Consider the following 18,201-nt stretch of genomic DNA (forward strand, 5'->3'; position numbering starts at 1 on the left):
CGGTGGTGGTGGTGGTGGTGGTGAGCTGAAAGATACCATGGGCTTTAGCAATCAGTCCCCAAAAGACTGTACAAGAACGGTTTCCAGCGAAGAAACGGAGACCCTGCAGCTTCTTAGACTTGAGCTTACTTCTCTCAGGAAGGTGAAAAGTCCCCAGCTCGACACCCCTGCCCTAAGTATTCCCCTCCCCCTTCTCCCTCCCTCCCCCTCCCTTCTTTTTCTTTAAAAAACACATTAAAAAGTATTTATCATTCAGTGTCTGATACACCAACTGATCTTCCAGAGGTCCTGACTTCAATTCCCAGCAAACACATGATGGCTCACAACCATCTGTAATAGGATCCAATGGCCTCTTCTGGTGTGCAGGCATGCATGCAGATAGAGCACTGATACACATAAAATACATAAATAAACAAATCTTTAGTTAACGTTTGATGTGCATGAGTGCTTTGCCTGCATATATGTATGTGTATCACTCGTGTGCCTGGTGCCAGTGGATGTCAGGGAAGGGTATCACATGGCCAGAGCCCTGAGCATGCAAGCTCTGCACCTCCTCCTCCTCCTCCTCATTCTTCTTAAAAATTTTTAAAAATACGATTTAATCAAAATTTTAAACATAAGCATAATGTTAAGGTTTATTGTTGCATACATATTTAATCATCAACATGGCTTTTTAAATTTATGTGTATGAGTGTTTTGCCTGTGTGTGTGTGTGTGTGTGTGTGTGTGTGTGGTGTGTGTGTGGACATCACATGTGTGCCCTCCGAAGAGGGCATCAGATCCTCCTGGAACTGGTGTTACAAATGTTTGTGAGCCACGGGAGGTGCTGAACACTAGTCCCTCAAGAGCAGCCGAGCCATCTCTCCAGCCCCTAACATATTTACCTGTATCATTAAACATTTATGTATTTTAGCCAACAATCTACTAGTAAGGAAATGAAGCAAAGCTCCGTCTGCCAGATTTTTGTTGATAGTATTGAGATGAGGGTCTCACTATGTAGACCAAGCTGACTTCCAACTCAGAGATCCTGCCTCTGCTTTCTGGGTGTTGTGATTAAAGATGGGCACCGTCACACGTAGCTCCCAGATTTTTAAAAAAGATTTATTTCATTTTTATTTATATAAGTGTTTGCCTGCTTGTATGTAAGTGAACCATGTGGATGCCTGGTACTCTCATAGGCCAGAAGAGGGTGTCAGATCCCCCAGGAACTGGAGCTATCGATGATTGTGAGCTGTTATGTGCATGCTGGGAACTGAATCCGGGTCCTTTACAAGAGCAGCAAGGACACTTAACGGTTGAGCCATCTCTCTAGGCCCCTAGATTGTTTTTTTGTTTTGTTTTTGTTTTCGAGACAGGGTTTCTCCATGTAATATCTCTGGTTGTCCTGGAACTAGCTCTGTAGACAATGCTGGTCTTGAACTCACAGAGATCCACCTGCCTCTATCTCCCAAGTGCTGGGATTAAAGGTGTGCACCACCACTGCCTGGCTAGATTTTTTAATTAATATTTTGTTATTATATGAAAGATCATACACTAACCACTTGTGGTGGCATGTATCTTCACTCCTAGCACTTGGGAAGAAAAGGCAGACAGATCAACATAAACTTGAGATTAGCCTGGTCAACACAGTGGGTTCCAGGCCAGCCAGGGCTGCAAAGTGAGATCCTGTTTTGAGAGAGGTGGTGGTGGTCCCAGGGATACATTTATCCAAAGGACATTGACCATATCTATCAACCACTATCTCTGACCCCCCCTTAGTGCTCCCACAGCAACTCCCTCCAGATTTCAATCTTCTTTTTTCCTTTTTTGTGTTATCAGTAACCCCTTGAGTCCGACTGGTACTGCCCATATGCACATGGTGCGTGTCCCACTGGGGTACGAGCAACCTACCAGCAGGGAGAGTGACTTTCTGTCCCTCCCTCAGAATCCTCTGATGGGATGGGGTCCTTCAATGCTCTAATCCTAGCATGCACGCAGGGGTCACAGGCAGGTGGATTTCCACAGTGAGACTCACTCCCAGGGGTTGGGATGGGGGGATGGAATTGGGATTTGACTGCAGGTCTAAGAACCATCATGTCCCCAGTGCGACACTAACAAGGCTTACTGGCCCTCACAGGAGAGTGAAGTCCGGCATTCATAGCCTTGCACTCTGAGGGAACTCCAGGAGGGCTGGAAGTGGGAGAAAACAGGGCCTGTTTGGTTCCAGAGGAGGCAGAATTTCTAAATCTCACGGGTGAGCACTTCTTCTTGACCCTGGGGTTCACAATGGGACTGGCTGAGCGAGGGTCTCAGAGGAGGACGGAGAGGCTTCTCCGGAAGGACTAGCCCAGCTCGGCCCCTCCCCACTCTCTCTGGCAGCCCCACCCCCAGCCTCAGCCTCTGGAAACGTCGATCTAAACAGTGGTGGACACACTGACCGGCTGGCTGCTCCAAGTCACCATGGACCCTGAAGGTGACATAAGTCTCGCTTTATGTCCCTGTCTCCCATGTTCCTTACTGCCTGTCCCTCTCCTGATTCCCGCCGCCTCTATCTTACTCTCTTCTCTAAAGACCCCCTTTCCCCTCTGGTCTCTCCTGGACCTTCTTCCCAAGCCCCCTTCTCTCCGACTTGGCTGAACCCCCAAAGTCCTTCTCTTGCTTCACCGTGCCTTCCGTGTTGAGCTCTAAGGACAGAAACTGGGGAATGAAAAGAAGGTCGGGGTGCTGGGGACAAATGGACTGGTAGTGGGAACCTGGAAAGGGGAACAGTCCTGGACTCTGCCCCTTGTTAGCAGCCAAGAGAAGCCGAGGCAAAGTCCTGCCTCTTCCCTGCAGGGTGGGGGAGGAGATGAAGTCCGAGCCTGTGCTCAGACCATAGGAGTCAGGCTTGGAAGTCAGAGCGCCTGCTCAGTCCAGAGTGCAGCAAGGACAGGCTGCAGGACAGTGGGCAGATCTCTACATCCTTACAGCCTCTTTTTCTTGCATCTGTAAAAATGACAATAGCATCGGGGCTGGGGTGCAGCTCAAGGGTCCAGCATTTGCTCATTGTGCTTGAGGCCCCGTGTTCCATCCTAGCCTGTATGCATCTGATACTTGAATCCTTTGGTTCCTTTCCCTCCCTGGGGCCTCCTTCCCCATCCTGTGCCCTTCACCCTGGTTTACACCTCCTCTGGCTTGACTTTGGAGCCTGCTCTGGGTTTGTAGCTCTGGATAGCATCCCTGGAGCACCCTGTGCAGATCAGGCTGGCCTCAAACTTACTGGTTTGCCTGGCTCCGCCTCCCAGCCTGGCCCCGCCTCCCAAGTTCTGGGATCAACACTTTGCCTGGTCTGCCTTTCCCTTCTAAAGTAACATGATCTGGGTTTGAGGGCTATTCACAGTTGTGGGGACTCTGGGAAGTTATTTACCCTGTAGAATCCTGGGTTTCTGCATCTGGAAGACATTGCAGGGCTGCAGGAAAACTTAGCTAGCTTTGCAGATGTCCAGGCTGGTCCTTGGAGGGACGAGTTCTTTACTTCCAGGGAGGGCACGAACGCCCAACATGGATAGGAAATTCTGAGAAAACAGCCATGCATTCTTTTTTTTTTCCTGAGAAAGAGGTTCATAATGATAATTTTTACCAGATCCAGGTTTCTAAATTTACTATTTGCACTTGTCATTATTGTGAGTGAGTGCATAGTGGGTGTCACATGTCACAGCATGGAGGTCAGAGGGCACCTCTTCAGAGGCTGTTCTCTCCGTCCACCTTTGCACATTTCTGGGGATGGATCTCAGGTGCGTCCTGAGCTGTCTTTCTGGCCTGATTATTCACTTAGTTTTGAGCCAGGGTGTCACAATGTAGCCCTAGCTGGGCTCGAACCCTCAGCAACACCTGCCTCTGCCTCCCAAGTGCATGGCTGGCTTCCTTCACTTTTAAGACAGGCTATCTTTTAATGTTTATTTTTTTATTTTAAATTCTGTGTATATATGGCAGGAGGTGGGTACACGTTTGGGGGTGCTCAGAAGTCATAGGCATTGGCTCCCCACCTGATGCGTGTGGTAGGAACAGAACTTTGATCCTCTGCAAGAACAGTGTGCACTTAACCTAGGAGCCATCTCTCCGGCCTCACTGATAGGCAGGGCCATATCTTCAGTATCTAAATTCACAGCTCAAAATGGCCTGAAACTCCCTATGTAGCCCAGGATGACCTTGAACTTATGCTCTTCCTGCCTCAGCCTCCCAAGTGCTGACTTTGCAGGTGTGTGTACCACACTCAGCCCCAGACCCAAAGTTTTAAGAAGAATAATTTAAAACCTCAAAACTTCAAGGATAGGATCTATAAAGATGGGTCGGTGGGTTAACTGCCTCACTAGAACAAAGACCTGATTTCAGATTCCCCTGGATCCAAAAGCTGGTCTATAATCCTCACAGTGTGTGAATGTGTGTGTGAGTGTGTGTTTGAATGTGTGTGTGTGGGGGGGGCAATCTTTTGAGCTCAATGGCCAGACAGTTTAGCAGTTTCTGAGTTCCAGGTTCATTCAGTGAGAGACCCAGTCTTAAAAAAGTGGAAAATGATAGAAAAATTTACTAGTCATTAACCAGGCTTAGTGGTGCACACTTTTAATCCCAGCATTCAGGAGGCAGACAGATCTCTATGAGTTTGAGGCTAGCCTGGTGTACATAGTGGGTTCCAGGGTAGCCAAAGCTACATAGTGAGACCCTGTCTTGAAGAAGAAGAAGGAGAAGGAGAAGGAGAAGACACTAGCTTGTCAATCTCTGGTCTACACATACACGTGTGCTAGCGTGCACACACACAGATGTTTGTGGACATCTCCATGGTCTCCCTAGCACAGAGCTTAGAGGTGACCTCAGAGTCACTTATGTAAGGTTCCATCCCTGCCACCTGACAGCTATGTTACCTAGACTAGATACTCTATGCTAAGTTTCCCTGTTGGTAAATTTAAAACAGTGCCTTCTTCCCAAAGGGTTATAGGGTTAAAGACTACCACAAAGGGCTGCATACCCAGAAGCAGGCTAGTGAGGGGTCTCTCGTCTCGCCTCTGCACTTTTGGTTGTTTGAGATAGGGTTTCTTTGTGTAGCTCTGGTTGTCCTGGAGCACTGTAGACCAGGCTGGTCTCAAACTCACAGATTCACCTGCCTCTGCCTCCTGAGAGATTAGGTTCCACTTTTGGAACCTGGACTGTCCATCTCCATGTTTAGTGTGTCAGACTCACGGTTTCCCCTTTGAGCAGCTATTCTGATGTCTCTTCTCTTCCCCCTTTGTCATCATCTTAAACTGGAGATGAGGGTACCGGCTCACTTTATTGCCCTCTAGTATCCAGTGGTTACATCCCCTGGAGTTATCTCCACAGCATCCCTGGTCCTTTCTTTTTTGTTTGCCTCTTTGGAGCATCCTATCCTCAAGGTTCTGGTACATTGCTTCCTTACACATGTGATATCTGATGCTTGACTCTGGGCTCAGGCAGAAGGTTGGGGAGGGCCAGTGACCTGCATGAAACAAGTCGAGAGGGTAAACAATGAAAGGGAGTGAGGCCCAACCTGTGGAGCCAGGGAAACAAAGGGACCAGTCCAGAGTGCTGCAGAAGCTGCTGGAAGCCAGTAGACAAAGGTCAAGTGGTTATACTGGGCCAAGGAGTGAGTACAGGAGAACCCATGTGAGCATCCTAGTGGCTGAGCACTGTCCCTGTGACCTTGAAAAGCATACCCAGCTGTCACAGTGCATTCTGGCTCACTGCTTCTTGCCAAAGCCCTTTCAATGGCTTTCTAACCAGGAACCCTAGACACAGTTTAAATGTATGTCTGTGTGAGGGCAAGCATGTACCATGAAGTGGAAGTCAGAGGACAACTTCCAGGAGTCAGTTCTCTCCTCCTATCACATGGGCTATGGGATTAAATCAGCAAATCATTGCCTTTGCCCACTGACCCATCTCACTGGTCTTTAAATATGGAAACGTCAATCTTCATTGTTGCCCAGTGAGCAGAGCCTAGTTCTGAACTCTCCTCCAAGTCCAACTCTGCCTGGCTCATCCACAACTCAAGCTTTCTCAGTATGGAACCATGTTGTCTACAGTATCTACCACCTCTCCTGGGTGCCTGTGGCCTCCCTGTCTTTCTCTCTGCCATTGAGCACTCTTCCCGGTCAAAGTCTAACCTATTTTCAGAGCCAGTTCTTTGCAACCTCACCTTTGCCCTCATACTCCATTAATAAATCTTTCTTTACTGTCCAGTGTGTGCCATTTCATCGTTTCAGCACTTGGTATAGGGGGCTTTACTGGGTCCTATTTGGAAGTTATTTCTGTTGGGGGGGGCGCACTTGGGCAATGGAAAGAATTTGTCAGGAAGCTGCAGTGTAGACTTGCCTCTGTCTCCACCTGGTGTTTGTTGAATGAATCAACAAATAAGCAAGAACAAAGCTGTGAGACTAAGTCCTGAGTCCTGAGGCTGGTGGCCAAGCCTGGTCTTAGACACAGATGCAAATTGTCCCCTTGCCCTCACAACTGTCCCCCTGTGATGACACTCACTTTCAGAGAGCCCAAGGGAGCATGGGATGGAGTCAGGGTTGCAATCCAGATGTCTCTGGCTCACAAAGCCCTGGAGTCTTGGGTGTTGCTTGAAGAACTCTGTATTGATATAGCATGTGGTCTGGTCCACCATGTTCTCTTTTCTGACCCAGAAGAAGGGCTCGGGAGAGTACTCTGGTTCCCTCAGAGGACAGCTCCTGTTCTGGTGCAGCCTCATTGCCACAGACAGTGGCCTGTGGGAGGCTGGTCCTTGAGGCAGGTTGGGTCCTTTGTCTACAGATTTCTGTCTGCAGCCCTGTCTTTCCTGGGACCCAAGGTGACTGCAGACAGGACTCAGAGGAGGTGAGCTTACATGTGAAGGTCAAAGATTAATCTCAGGTGTTTCCACAGGAGCCATTCACCTTACTTTGCTTTTCCATGTGTGTTATTTGTGGGTTGTGGGGATCTTCATTGCTTCCTCAGCAAGCACTTTACCCCTGGGCCATCTCCCAAGGTCAGAATGGAGACACTTGAAGGAGACATTTGTGTCTTCTCTTGCCTGTGACATTACTGAAATAATGATCTGCAAAAATTTAGGATTTCCCGGGAAGCTTATGCTGAAGTTCAGGACCAGTCAGAGGAGCAAGTCTCTAGGAGGAAGACTGCCCCAGGCTACTGGTCAGAGCACCTTGTGGAGGGACAGACATGATGGGCAGGACCACCCCTGACAACGACAGCTTAGTTTATGCATGCCTCTCACCCTGTATTTAAATCTAAACCTCACATGAATGTCCCAATGATGGTCCAGGCTGACCTTGAACATGAACTTCTCCTGTCTCATTGTCTGTAGTAGCTAGAGTTTACAGGCTTCTACCACCACACCTGAAACAGTCTCATATAATCAAGGCTGGCTTCAAACCCTCTACACTGCAGAGGGTGACCTTGAACTTCTGATCCTCCTGCCTCCATCTCTGAATGCTGGAATTACAGATGTGCCAGAGACAGGACCCAATACATCCTGTATGTCAGGCAAGCACTGCACCAAATTAGCCACACCCCATCCCTGCCATGTTAATTTTATCAGTTTTATTCACCCCAGACAATCAATTAGAAAGGTATCCCTTGAGAGTCGAGGTTTCCAGCTGGGTAAAATTGTCCTCTAGGCAGTCCAGGTACCCAGGAGGAACTTCTCCACGGCAACACAGCAAGGACTGCAATCAGTTGGGCTGACAGCTGTCCCCACCAGGCAGCTCATTGCACCAGCAGGGCTCTGCCGCCTCCTGAATCTCAGCTTCCCTCTGAGTTAGTGCCTTCTCGGGGCAGCTGCTAATTAGGAGAGCCTGGATATTCAGAACCACTCTCGGGAATCCCTTTTGTTGGAAATGGTAGCCAGTGGGGCTTAAAGGACACCAGATGTGTTTGTTTATTCCCCCGAGTGGAAATAGTGTGAACAGTGTGCCCTGCACCAGGCAACCAGGTCCTCTCATCTCCAAGCTGTCTGTGTGGGGGAAGTCTGGGGGCTGAAGCAGCTGGGTTCTCCTGAAAGCACTCATTGTGGAGAGGCAAGAGCAATCGCTGCCTGTGGTGCTCCAACTACATCCCTCTCCAGCTCTGCTCTTTAAGAAATTTCCTTTTCCGTTTCCGGCCTCATATTCAGTCTCCCAACCCAGTTCTTTATCCATCTGAATTTCCTGGCACTGGAAGCCTCAGAAGGAAGCTGAGAACCCATCAGACCTGTGTGATGAAACCACCGAAAAAAATCCCTGAAGTAAGGGATGGGATGCAGCTTAGTGATGGGTGCTTACCCGGCAAGTGAGAGGCCTTGGCTCAAACCATAGTGATAAGGAGGTGGTTGCACCTAGACTCAGCTACTCTTGGTCTTCCTCCTCCTCCTCCTCCTCCTCTCTCTTGGCAGGGTCTCACTCGCATCCCAGGCTGGCCTCAAGCTCTCTTCATGCTTCAGCTTCAGGGGTGCTGGGGTTTGCACCCTGTCTCCTGGAGTTTCTTGTGTCCTGAGTGCTCTCTTTCTTATGCTCAGTTAGGAGCCATTGTTTTGTTCGATTGGAGAATGGCTTGTGACATTGGTCACAACACTGGTTCCTGTTCACTTCCATAGGTAAGTCAAGGATTTTTAGTAACATCACTGAGTTGAGCACCTTCCTCACCCTAAGAAGGTCCCAGCCATGTTAGTTCAGTCTCAGCTTCCAGCAACCACTACTTTGACTTTATCAGTTTGTCTTTCCTGGCATTTTATATAAGCGGAGTCAGATGGCATCATATTACACAAGCATTGGTGTTTTCAAATATATAGAGGGTTTTTTTTGTTTTTGTTTTTGTTTTTTAAGACAGCCCTAGTTGTCCTGGAACTAGCTCTATAGCCCAGGATGGCCTTGAATTCACAGAGATCCGCCTGCCTCCGAACTCCCAAGTGCTGGGATTAAAGGTGTATGCCGCCACCACCGGCCACATTTTTTATATTTTTTATTGTAATTTTATATTTTATTTTTTGAGACAGTGTCTCTCTACATATCCCTGGCTGTCCTGGAACTTACTATGTAGACCAGGCTGGCCTCAAACTCACGGAGATCTGCCTGCCTCTGCCTCCTGAGGACAGGGATTAAAGGCATGCACCACCATGCCCAGCTAATTTTTAAATTACATCTATCTATTTATTTACTTGGGTGTGCACATTAGAGGATAGGAGTGGGTTTCTCCTTTTATCTTGTAGAGTCCTGGGATGGAACTCAGTTGGTTAACTTGGTGACAGGCATCTCTCTAAATGAGCTATTTCGCTGGCCCTAGTCTCAAACTTTTTGTTTTCTTGTTGTTGTTGTTGTTGTTGTTGTTTTGTTGAGTTAAAGGTCTAGTTATGTAGCCCCTGATGGTCTAAAACTCACAGAGATCCACCTGCTGTTGCGTCTTAAGTGTTGGGTTTAATGGTATGTGCCACCTTGCCTGGCTGGCCTCAAAACTTCTAATCCTCCTTCCCAGGTTTCCCAAATTCCTGGTTTATACCACCAATTTAAGCACTGGTTTCAGCACTGGCTCTTTGGGGGTGGACACTGGTTACAATCAGGACAGCACATTGTACTGGTGCTCTCCCCTAAACTGCCTCTCCAGCTGGAGACGCCTCCTCCCTTTCTCCTCCTCCTTCTTTTGAGACAAGGTCTCACTATTTGCTCTGGCTGTCCTGGAACTCACTCTGTAGACCAGGCTGGCCTCAAACTCACAGAGATCCGCCTGCCTCTGCCTCCCAAATTCTGGGATTAAAGGCGTGTGCCACCACCGCCCATCCTTGCATCTTTGTCTTTATCCCTCCCCCCTTTTCATTCATGTTTGTTAGCACGTGTTATTTGTACAAGATAGTTTCATACGTGGCTACAGTATACATTGATTTTCTTCATCCCATCACCCTCTTGTTCTTCTCATGCCTCCCTCTAGTTCCCACCTTCCCCCAGATAGCTTCCTTCTACTTTCCTGGTTTTACTTTTCAATCTAGATCCACATCTGAGAGAAAACGTGTAATGTTTGTCTTAATATGATTTCCAGTTCTAACCATTGTCCTGCAAATGGTATAATTTTGTTTCTCTTTGAGCCTAAGGCTTCTTTACACCATGTTTTCTCCATCCATCCTGTTGATGGGCACTGGGGCTGACTCCATGACTTGGAGATATTTGAATAGTGCTGCAGTGAACAGTGTGTGTGTATGTTGTGTTGTGTGTGTGTGTGTGTACATGGGGAGGTCAAGAGGGCAGCTTGTGAGAGTCAGTTCTTCCCTTTCTCCATGTGGGTCTTGGGATCAGACTCAGGTCATCAGACTAGGCAGTGGGTACCTTTACCCTCTGTGCCATCTTGCTGGCTCTGAGCACTGCTTTTAACTTTCAGAAATCTCAGTCTTTGTTGGGATGTGAGGGGCACTTGGAACACCTAGATACCTGGGATCCCCCAGACCAGATTCTGATGCAGTCCATCTACAAGAAGCCCAGGCAGCTGAGAGTGACGATTTCCAGATGACCCCAGCCACGCTGCTCTGGATGAGGGCCCTTGCTCAGCGCCTGAAGCCAGTGGTTCACACTAACCACCTCCACCTCCTCACCTCACAGTGTAAATTCTGACTGTGACCCGGCAGCTCTGTTTCCATCACACACCATCCAGACTGCCTTAGCCAAGGCCTCTTAGTCACAAAGTTACTAAGTCCAATGACCCATTTTCAGTCTTTGACTGGTTTCCGCCCACGCACTACTTATTGACTCTTCTCTGTGCTCGTCAGCCACACCTCTGCCTGCACCTCCTCCCTTGCTGTGCTCTGACACCATGCCCACAGTCTCACTGTTCCTCGCTCCATCTCTTGGGAACAGAGCCATCTACCTCCTCTGTTTATGCACCAGTCATGTTTCTCGTTGGGCATCTACGTCAGCACCTGCAGAGAGCCGCCCGGTTCCCTCATCAATTGTGCTGCCTGGAAGCCTCACCACACAGCACCCTACACTGAGGTGTGGTTTCTACGCTTTTAGAAGTGGAAATGACCCCTGTGGGGAGGCTGAGACGAGGCAGCAGCGTTCTGTGGTGCCCACACACCAGGGGTCCCCCTGCTCTTCCCACCTTCCTCGGATGTCCTCTTGCCCAAATTTCTCCTCTCGTGGGTGACTCCTGCTGTTTGTGTGTTTGTGTTCATCCGCTTGGAACACGAGCCTGACATCTGACGTCTGGTCGATTCCACCTCAGAAGCAGCTCTCCCTTTCTTACACTGCCGCCTAGTTTTGGAGCTTTACCACTTGGGTTGGTTGCCTCGGCTTCCTTTTGTCTCCTCCTCCATCTTCAGTTGGTGGCCTTTCTAGAAAAGAATATAATCACAGAGCTTCACTTCCAGCTCTCTGGTGGTTCCTGGGATCAGCCCAGATTCCCAAGCTAAATAGTTCAATCCTCTTAGACTCTGGCTCACTTCCCATTTCTCCAGAGTCTCCTCCTTGGTGGTGGCGGTGTTTCAGCTTCAAATCCCTTTGACCCCAGCCACCTCTGCCTGGCAAACATGACTCACCCTTCTCAGGAACATGCAGTCACCCCCTCCAGCAACCACCACACTTCAGTGCTTCAGTCATTTCTTTAGCCAACACCTACTGTTTGCCAGTAGTTCAGGCTCTCTGCATCATTAACCCCCTTACAGACAATAAAAGGTTGAGCTGTGGCCTGAGCTGAAAGAGGCTGAGGAACTATTGGAACTCAGGTCATGTCCTGGAGTCTCTGTGGCATGAGTACCACTGCGTATTTGCTATATAGCAGTGTGAACCTGTCAGTATTTGGCCATTTTTACAAATTTGTTTCTTTTCCTTTTCCTTTTCCTTTTCCTTCCTTCCTTTCTTTCTTCCTTTCTCCCCCCCTCCTTCCCTCTCCCCTCCCCCCCTCTTTCTTTTTTTTTAGATGGGGTTTCTCTGTGAAGCCCTGGCTGTCCTGAAACTCGATCTGTAGACTAGGTTGGCCTCGAACTCAGTTCTACCTGCCTTCCAAATGTTGGGATTAAAGGTGTGTGCCACCACTGCCTGGATAATTTTTGCAAATTTGTACAGCTCAGCACACTGGGCATTTGGTTGCTTTATTTGTTTGTTTTTGAGGCAGAATTTTACACAGTAGCCCAGCTGTTTTGGAATTAACTGTATGTAGACCAGGCTGACATCAAACTTGTTGAAATCCTCCTACCTTACCCTCCCACATACTGGAATGACAGGCCTGCACCCCCAGCTGAGCCAGGCAACTGGAATACAGCAGAAGCCTGGACAGGAGCATACTGAAGATTGCTGGGACCTTCTCGCCCAGCAGGGGTCTGTAGAAAGATCTGAGAAAAGGGTGACTGGAGCAAGGGGAAGGACTGTGAGGCCAGGAGCAATGCCCAACCAGCTCAGGCTGAGACCTGAGAGTGGCAGGAAGACACCACCCCATCCCCATGGTCCTGCTCAGTCAGGAGTGTCAAAACAACCAATGGGAAGCAAGTAGCAGGTGTGGTGGATGTGAACTGGAATTTCCATAGTGGCAGAGTTGTCAAAGACAGCAGAGGGCAGTGGCGGCTCTCACCTTTAATCCCAGCACTCAGGAGGCAGAGGCAGGCAAATCTTTGTGAGTTCCAGGCCAGCCTAGTCTACACAGTGAGTTCCAGGACAGCCAGGACTATTACACAGAGAAGAGGTGTCTCGAAAAATCAAAAAAAAAAAAAAAAAAAAAAAAAAAAGTGAAGTGGACAGAAGGCAAGTAACAGCGCAGAATCACCCGGACTCTCACTGAGTGTGGGCAAGTGGTTCACAGCCTGGGAGCACAGCAGGGCCCCATGGTGCAGAATCACTAGCGGGAAGTCCTAGAGGTAAGGGGGTCATTCTGGCGGCATCAACTCAACAGGATTCTCAGCAAAACTGCCGTTCAGAGACTAACATGGAAGTCCAACAGTACTGGGGAACTGGATGTGGTGGCTCACGCCTGTAATCCCAGCCCTTGGCTTCCTGGAGTTCAAGGCCTGCTTGGGTTCCTTAGTGAATTCCAGGACAGCAGGGGTGAAGGAGAGGGGGTGGGGTGGGAGCGGGAGTTGAGGGAACCAGACACTTTGGGTAAAGGTTGCAGCTCTTCTACAGACCGACAGGTGGCACTGTTGTATCGTGTCTGGGTCTGTCTCTGCAGTGGTCAGATTCTGCAGCACTAAAGGCTGAAAGGTCCTTGGTTGATGCCATACACGTTGTTGTGACAACCTGAACTTCCAGCTTTACAATACTTGGCGTTTGGCTGTACGTGAGGATCGGTGGTAGAGCACTTTCTAGAAGCCCAAGGCCTTGGTTTAGGTCCCTACATAAATAAAGTCCTTGGTGTTCCAGGGAAAGCTAGGAGGAAAGAGACAAGAGTTCCCAGCCTGCTGGAGGACTTCAGGCCATAAGTAGCTTATCCTCAGCAACACGGATGGATGGAATGGAGGCAGGCAACCTTCAGGTCTGCATTAGTTGCCCTTGCTGTTAAATACAGAGGGCCTTGGTGGTACATGTCTGTAACCCCTGACACTAAGGAGGTGGGATGAGTGGGAGTCAGTCAAGGCTGTCCTGGGCTACCTAAGCAAGCCACATCTCCAAAGAACAGGTTATTAAATATCTTATTGGTGAATAAAAAGCTTTGGACCCAACAGTAGGGTTGATACATAAAAACACAAGTTACATTTGAATTTCATTAACAGGTCATGGTTACTTACAAGTTGTTAAATGTGTCACCTGGGACATAGTATACAGAGAAATGATCCCAGTGCCTACATCCTCAGATGTCCTAACAGAAAGCAGAAGGGCAGTTGGCAGGAACGGGAAGAGGAGGCAGCTGCTGCTCAGGGTCCAGAGCTTTAATTCTGAAGGGGGATGCCGGGCGTTGGTGGCACACTCCTTTAATCCCAGCACTTGGGAGGCAAAGGCAGGTGGATCTCTGTGAGTTCGAGGCCAGCCTGGTCTCCAGAGTGAGTGCCAGGATAGGCTCCAAAGCTACACAGAGAAACCCTGTCTCTAAAAAAAAAACCAAAAAACAAAAAAATTCTGACGGGGGAAAGTTGTGTCACGTTAGTAAGACTGCTGGACTCAAGTGTGTTAGGAGATTCACCTCATGTTGTTTTTTAATTAAAGTTAAAAACAGGATGTGTGGTAGGAGATGAGTTAGTAGATAAAAGGGGCTACTGTCAAGCTTGGCAAGCTGAATCAGAGCCCAGGACCTACAGGGTTTGGAAAACCAGCTCTCTTGCAAGTTATACTTGACCTCCACTGAAAAACAATGACTCTGCATGTACACACTACACATACACCACACACACACACATATACACTGCATACACATCACACACCACAATACCACACACACACACACACACTCCACATATACCACACACACACACAAACACCCCCCCACATATACCACACACACACACAAACACACTGCACACATACCACACACACACACAAACACACTGCACACATACCACACACACACACACACCACACACACCACATATACCACACACACACACACACACACACACACATACCACACACACACACACACACACTCCACATATACCACACACACACACACATACCACACACACCCCACATATACCACACACACACACTCCACATACACAACACACACACATACCACACACACACACAAACACACTGCACACATACCACACACACACACACACACACACACTCCACATATACCACACATACACACACACATACCACACACACACACACACACTCCACATACACCACACACACAAACACACACACCCCACACATACCACACACACACACACACATTCCACATACACCACACACACAAACACACTACACACATGCATACACCACACATATATATACTACATACACATCACACACCACACATACCACACACATACACACACACACACACCACATGCACACACAAATCACAACACCACTCACACACACTGCATACATGCACACACCACACACACACACACACACACACACACACACACGCACACACAAACAACACCACACACAACACCACACACATGCACACAACACACACACCACAAATATACCACACACATATATACCACACACATCACACACCACACACACCACATACACATCACACCCCACACACACACACACACACAATAAATGTAAAACAAATTTACAAAAAGGAGGCATGGTTTGATAGGAAGGAGCAAATGCCCTTCACCTACATTTTATTAGTTGTTGTTGTTGTTGCTGTTTTGAGACACGTTCTGGTGAGGTTCTCCTCCTTAGCCTTCCAGAGTGTGGGGATTATTGGTCTGTACCACCATACCTAGCTTCCTTATAAAAATCTCTTTGGTGCTTATTGAAATTCGTTTAACCTTAGCTAGGTGCAGGGTATTTTTATTTACTCTGACAGCCTGGTCAGCTCTGAGACCCCACACTCTACCCCAGCCTAGTCTCCACCCTGAATGGCTAGCGCCCTACTGACCATGCTGTTGAATATTTTGGTGTCACCTCTGGCTACAAGGGAGGAAGTGCAAACCTAATGGCTGTCTCTCTGGTCCCCCCACCCTACCCCAGGCCTGCAGCTTCTGCTACCCTCTACAACCCTAGCAGCCCTGGCAAACAGCTGGCTGCAAGAAGACTGCCCCGGCCTCAATTTTGCAGCCTTGGTCACCGGGTCAACTCCTGCACAGGCTGCGCTGTGGGCCAAATCTCCAGGGGTTCTGGCCGGGCGACCTTTCTTTGATGCCATCTTTACCCAGCTCAATTGCCAAGTGTCGTGGTTCCTCCCAGAGGGATCGAAGCTGGTACCTGTGGTTAAGGTGGCAGAAGTCAGGGGACCTGCCCACCACCTGCTGCTGGGGGAACGCGTGGCCCTTAACACCCTGGCCCGCTGCAGTGGAATTGCCAGCATGGCTGCGACAGCTGTGGAGGCGGCCAGGAGCACCGGCTGGAGTGGGCATGTGGCGGGCACAAGGAAGACCACTCCAGGGTTCCGACTGGTGGAGAAGTATGGGCTCTTAATAGGTGGGGCTGCAAGCCACCGCTATGACTTGGGAGGGCTGGTGATGGTGAAAGACAACCACGTGGTGGCAGCCGGCAGCGTGGAAAAGGTGAGTGCCTGGTTGAGCCGCTATTCCCACTCTGGTCCGTATTTGACCCCATTCCAGTCCCTCCACCAGAGTCTACCAGCCACTGCCTGGTGACAAGTGTCCCCAGGGTCAGGAATGCCATCTGTAAGCGGGGGAAGTCGATTTCCTTTTTGCATGTCATTCAAAGCCCAGTCCTCTGGACCCTCCAGGGTCCAGTGCCAGGCGACCCAAGCTTACCCTCTAACTATTGGCATGGCAGGCCGTGCAAAGGGCCCGGCAGGCAGCAGATTTTGCCCTGAAGGTAGAGGTGGAATGCAGCAGCCTAAAGGAGGCCTTGCAGGCAGCAGAGGCTGGGGCTGATCTGGTACTGCTGGACAACTTCAAGCCTGAGGTGAGATGGATCCCAACCCTGGGCATGGCCTGGGGTGGGAGGGTGGAGCTCTCTCCTCTCCTTGACTTGTATCTTACAGGATCTGCACCCCACAGCGGCTGCACTTAAAGCCAAGTTCCCCAGTGTGGCCGTGGAAGCCAGTGGGGGCGTCACCCTGGGCAACCTCCCCCAGTTCTGTGGGACCCACATTGATGTAATCTCGTTGGGGATGCTGACCCAGGCTGCTCCAGCCCTGGATTTCTCTCTCAAGCTGTTTGCTGAAGGGGACACTCCAGTGCCTCATGCCCGCCGGTCCTAAAGCCACCAGCACAAATTACTCTGGTTTGTTGACCCCCTCCGGTCACATTTCTTTAGGTTCAGAGACCAGCAGGACTCACCTGACACCTGAGCTTCTCAATAGCTCTGCCACCCCCTGCTTTTGTGACCTGCCAGGGCTGACTTTGATTTTGCTTGCCTCGGTTTCCTCATCTGTAAAATAGGTCTAATAAATGTTCAGTCTTACTGGGCTGTTGATGACAACTACCACACAGCAAGTGGGCAGTAAATGCTAGAAATTAGCGCCAATTCTAAGACGTAAACTTGTTTTCAAACAAAGGTTGCCCCCTTAACAAATGGTGTTTCATAGCAGAACTCCAGCAGCTGGCAGCTGACATCACATGGCCTATATGTGCATGCAGCTGGGGACATTTGACAGGAGACAATCCGCTAGCACCGCCCAAAGCCCTCTTTGCTCTTTCTGCAGTGTTGAGGATGGAGCCACGGCCATGGACAAGAGCTCTAACACAGCTCTATCCTCAGCTCCTTTGTTCTTTCCTCCCTTCTGTCTTCTTTCCTGTTCTCTTCTTCTCCCCCCTACAACCCCCCCCCCCCGCCCTCCACCACCTCACCTTGTAGCCTAGACTGGCCTTGTACTTCTGGCTTTAAATGCGCTGCTGTCTCAGCTGCTCAGACCATGCCACCACACCTAACTTAAAACAACCCTCCCTGCATGTGTAGATTAGAAGCTGTGAGCGCAGCAAGAAGACACTGGTAGGAATGTGTAGTGGTTCTCTTTTTTATACCAGGAGCGACAGCTTATATTTGAAAGCATGGGACATAGGTTTGCCCTCACCTGGGACATTCCCCTGCCTGGTACCTGAGGCACTAACCTGACCTCACCTAAGCCTGGAGTTTCTAAAGCAGTTCTAGGAGGAACATGGCCATGAGCGGTCCTAGGTGTTGGTGGTCCATGAGGTGACTCTTCCCAAGGGTTGCCTCTGGGGGTTCCTCTGCCTCTCAGAGCCCACACTTCTCACCCTTTACCACAAGGAGAGGAAAAATTCAGCCCTTTCCCACAAAGACCCTATTCAAAGGGCCCTAGGTTGACTGAGAAATGTTTCCTGTCTTGTGTCCGTTGGGGGCGTGGAAAAGCGAACCCTCAGCTCACATCACAGTCTGAATCCCGGTAGATTGAAGCCTGCATCATCCATACTCCTGCCCTGGGGCAGGCTGGGCATCAGGAGGCCCAGAGTTTCTTGGCAGAGATAATGGACAGAGCTGGCTGCTGCTCTGGACTGACAGGGCTGTTCTCATGGACACATCACTTATTGTCTCTGACCCCCTCCTGGGCCCTGATCTTTCCCCAGGGGTAGCATAGCCACACTACTGGCAAGGTGGTCCAACTCCAGACCCCTCAGGTCTTCGAGACCCCCAACCCCTTCCTCGCTTTTGAAGAGGGAGA

The 18,201-nt window shown here is 49.5% G+C and overlaps 1 protein-coding gene across 1 annotated transcript in view; it reads left to right on the forward strand.

Moving 5' to 3' along the window:
• Positions 1-16,946, forward strand: part of Qprt (quinolinate phosphoribosyltransferase) — a 31,671-nt gene extending 14,725 nt beyond the window's left edge. Inside the window, exons 2-4 of the mRNA XM_035441614.1 lie at positions 15,576-16,111; positions 16,350-16,481; positions 16,561-16,946. Coding sequence (XP_035297505.1) covers positions 15,576-16,111; positions 16,350-16,481; positions 16,561-16,779 — 887 coding nt within the window. The 3' untranslated portion in view covers positions 16,780-16,946. The remainder of the gene's footprint in view (positions 1-15,575; positions 16,112-16,349; positions 16,482-16,560) is intronic.
• The last annotated feature ends 1,255 nt before the right edge of the window (positions 16,947-18,201 follow it).

Source organism: Cricetulus griseus, chromosome 3 (assembly GCF_003668045.3).
Source record: "Cricetulus griseus strain 17A/GY chromosome 3, alternate assembly CriGri-PICRH-1.0, whole genome shotgun sequence".
Lineage (NCBI taxonomy): Eukaryota > Metazoa > Chordata > Mammalia > Rodentia > Cricetidae > Cricetulus > Cricetulus griseus.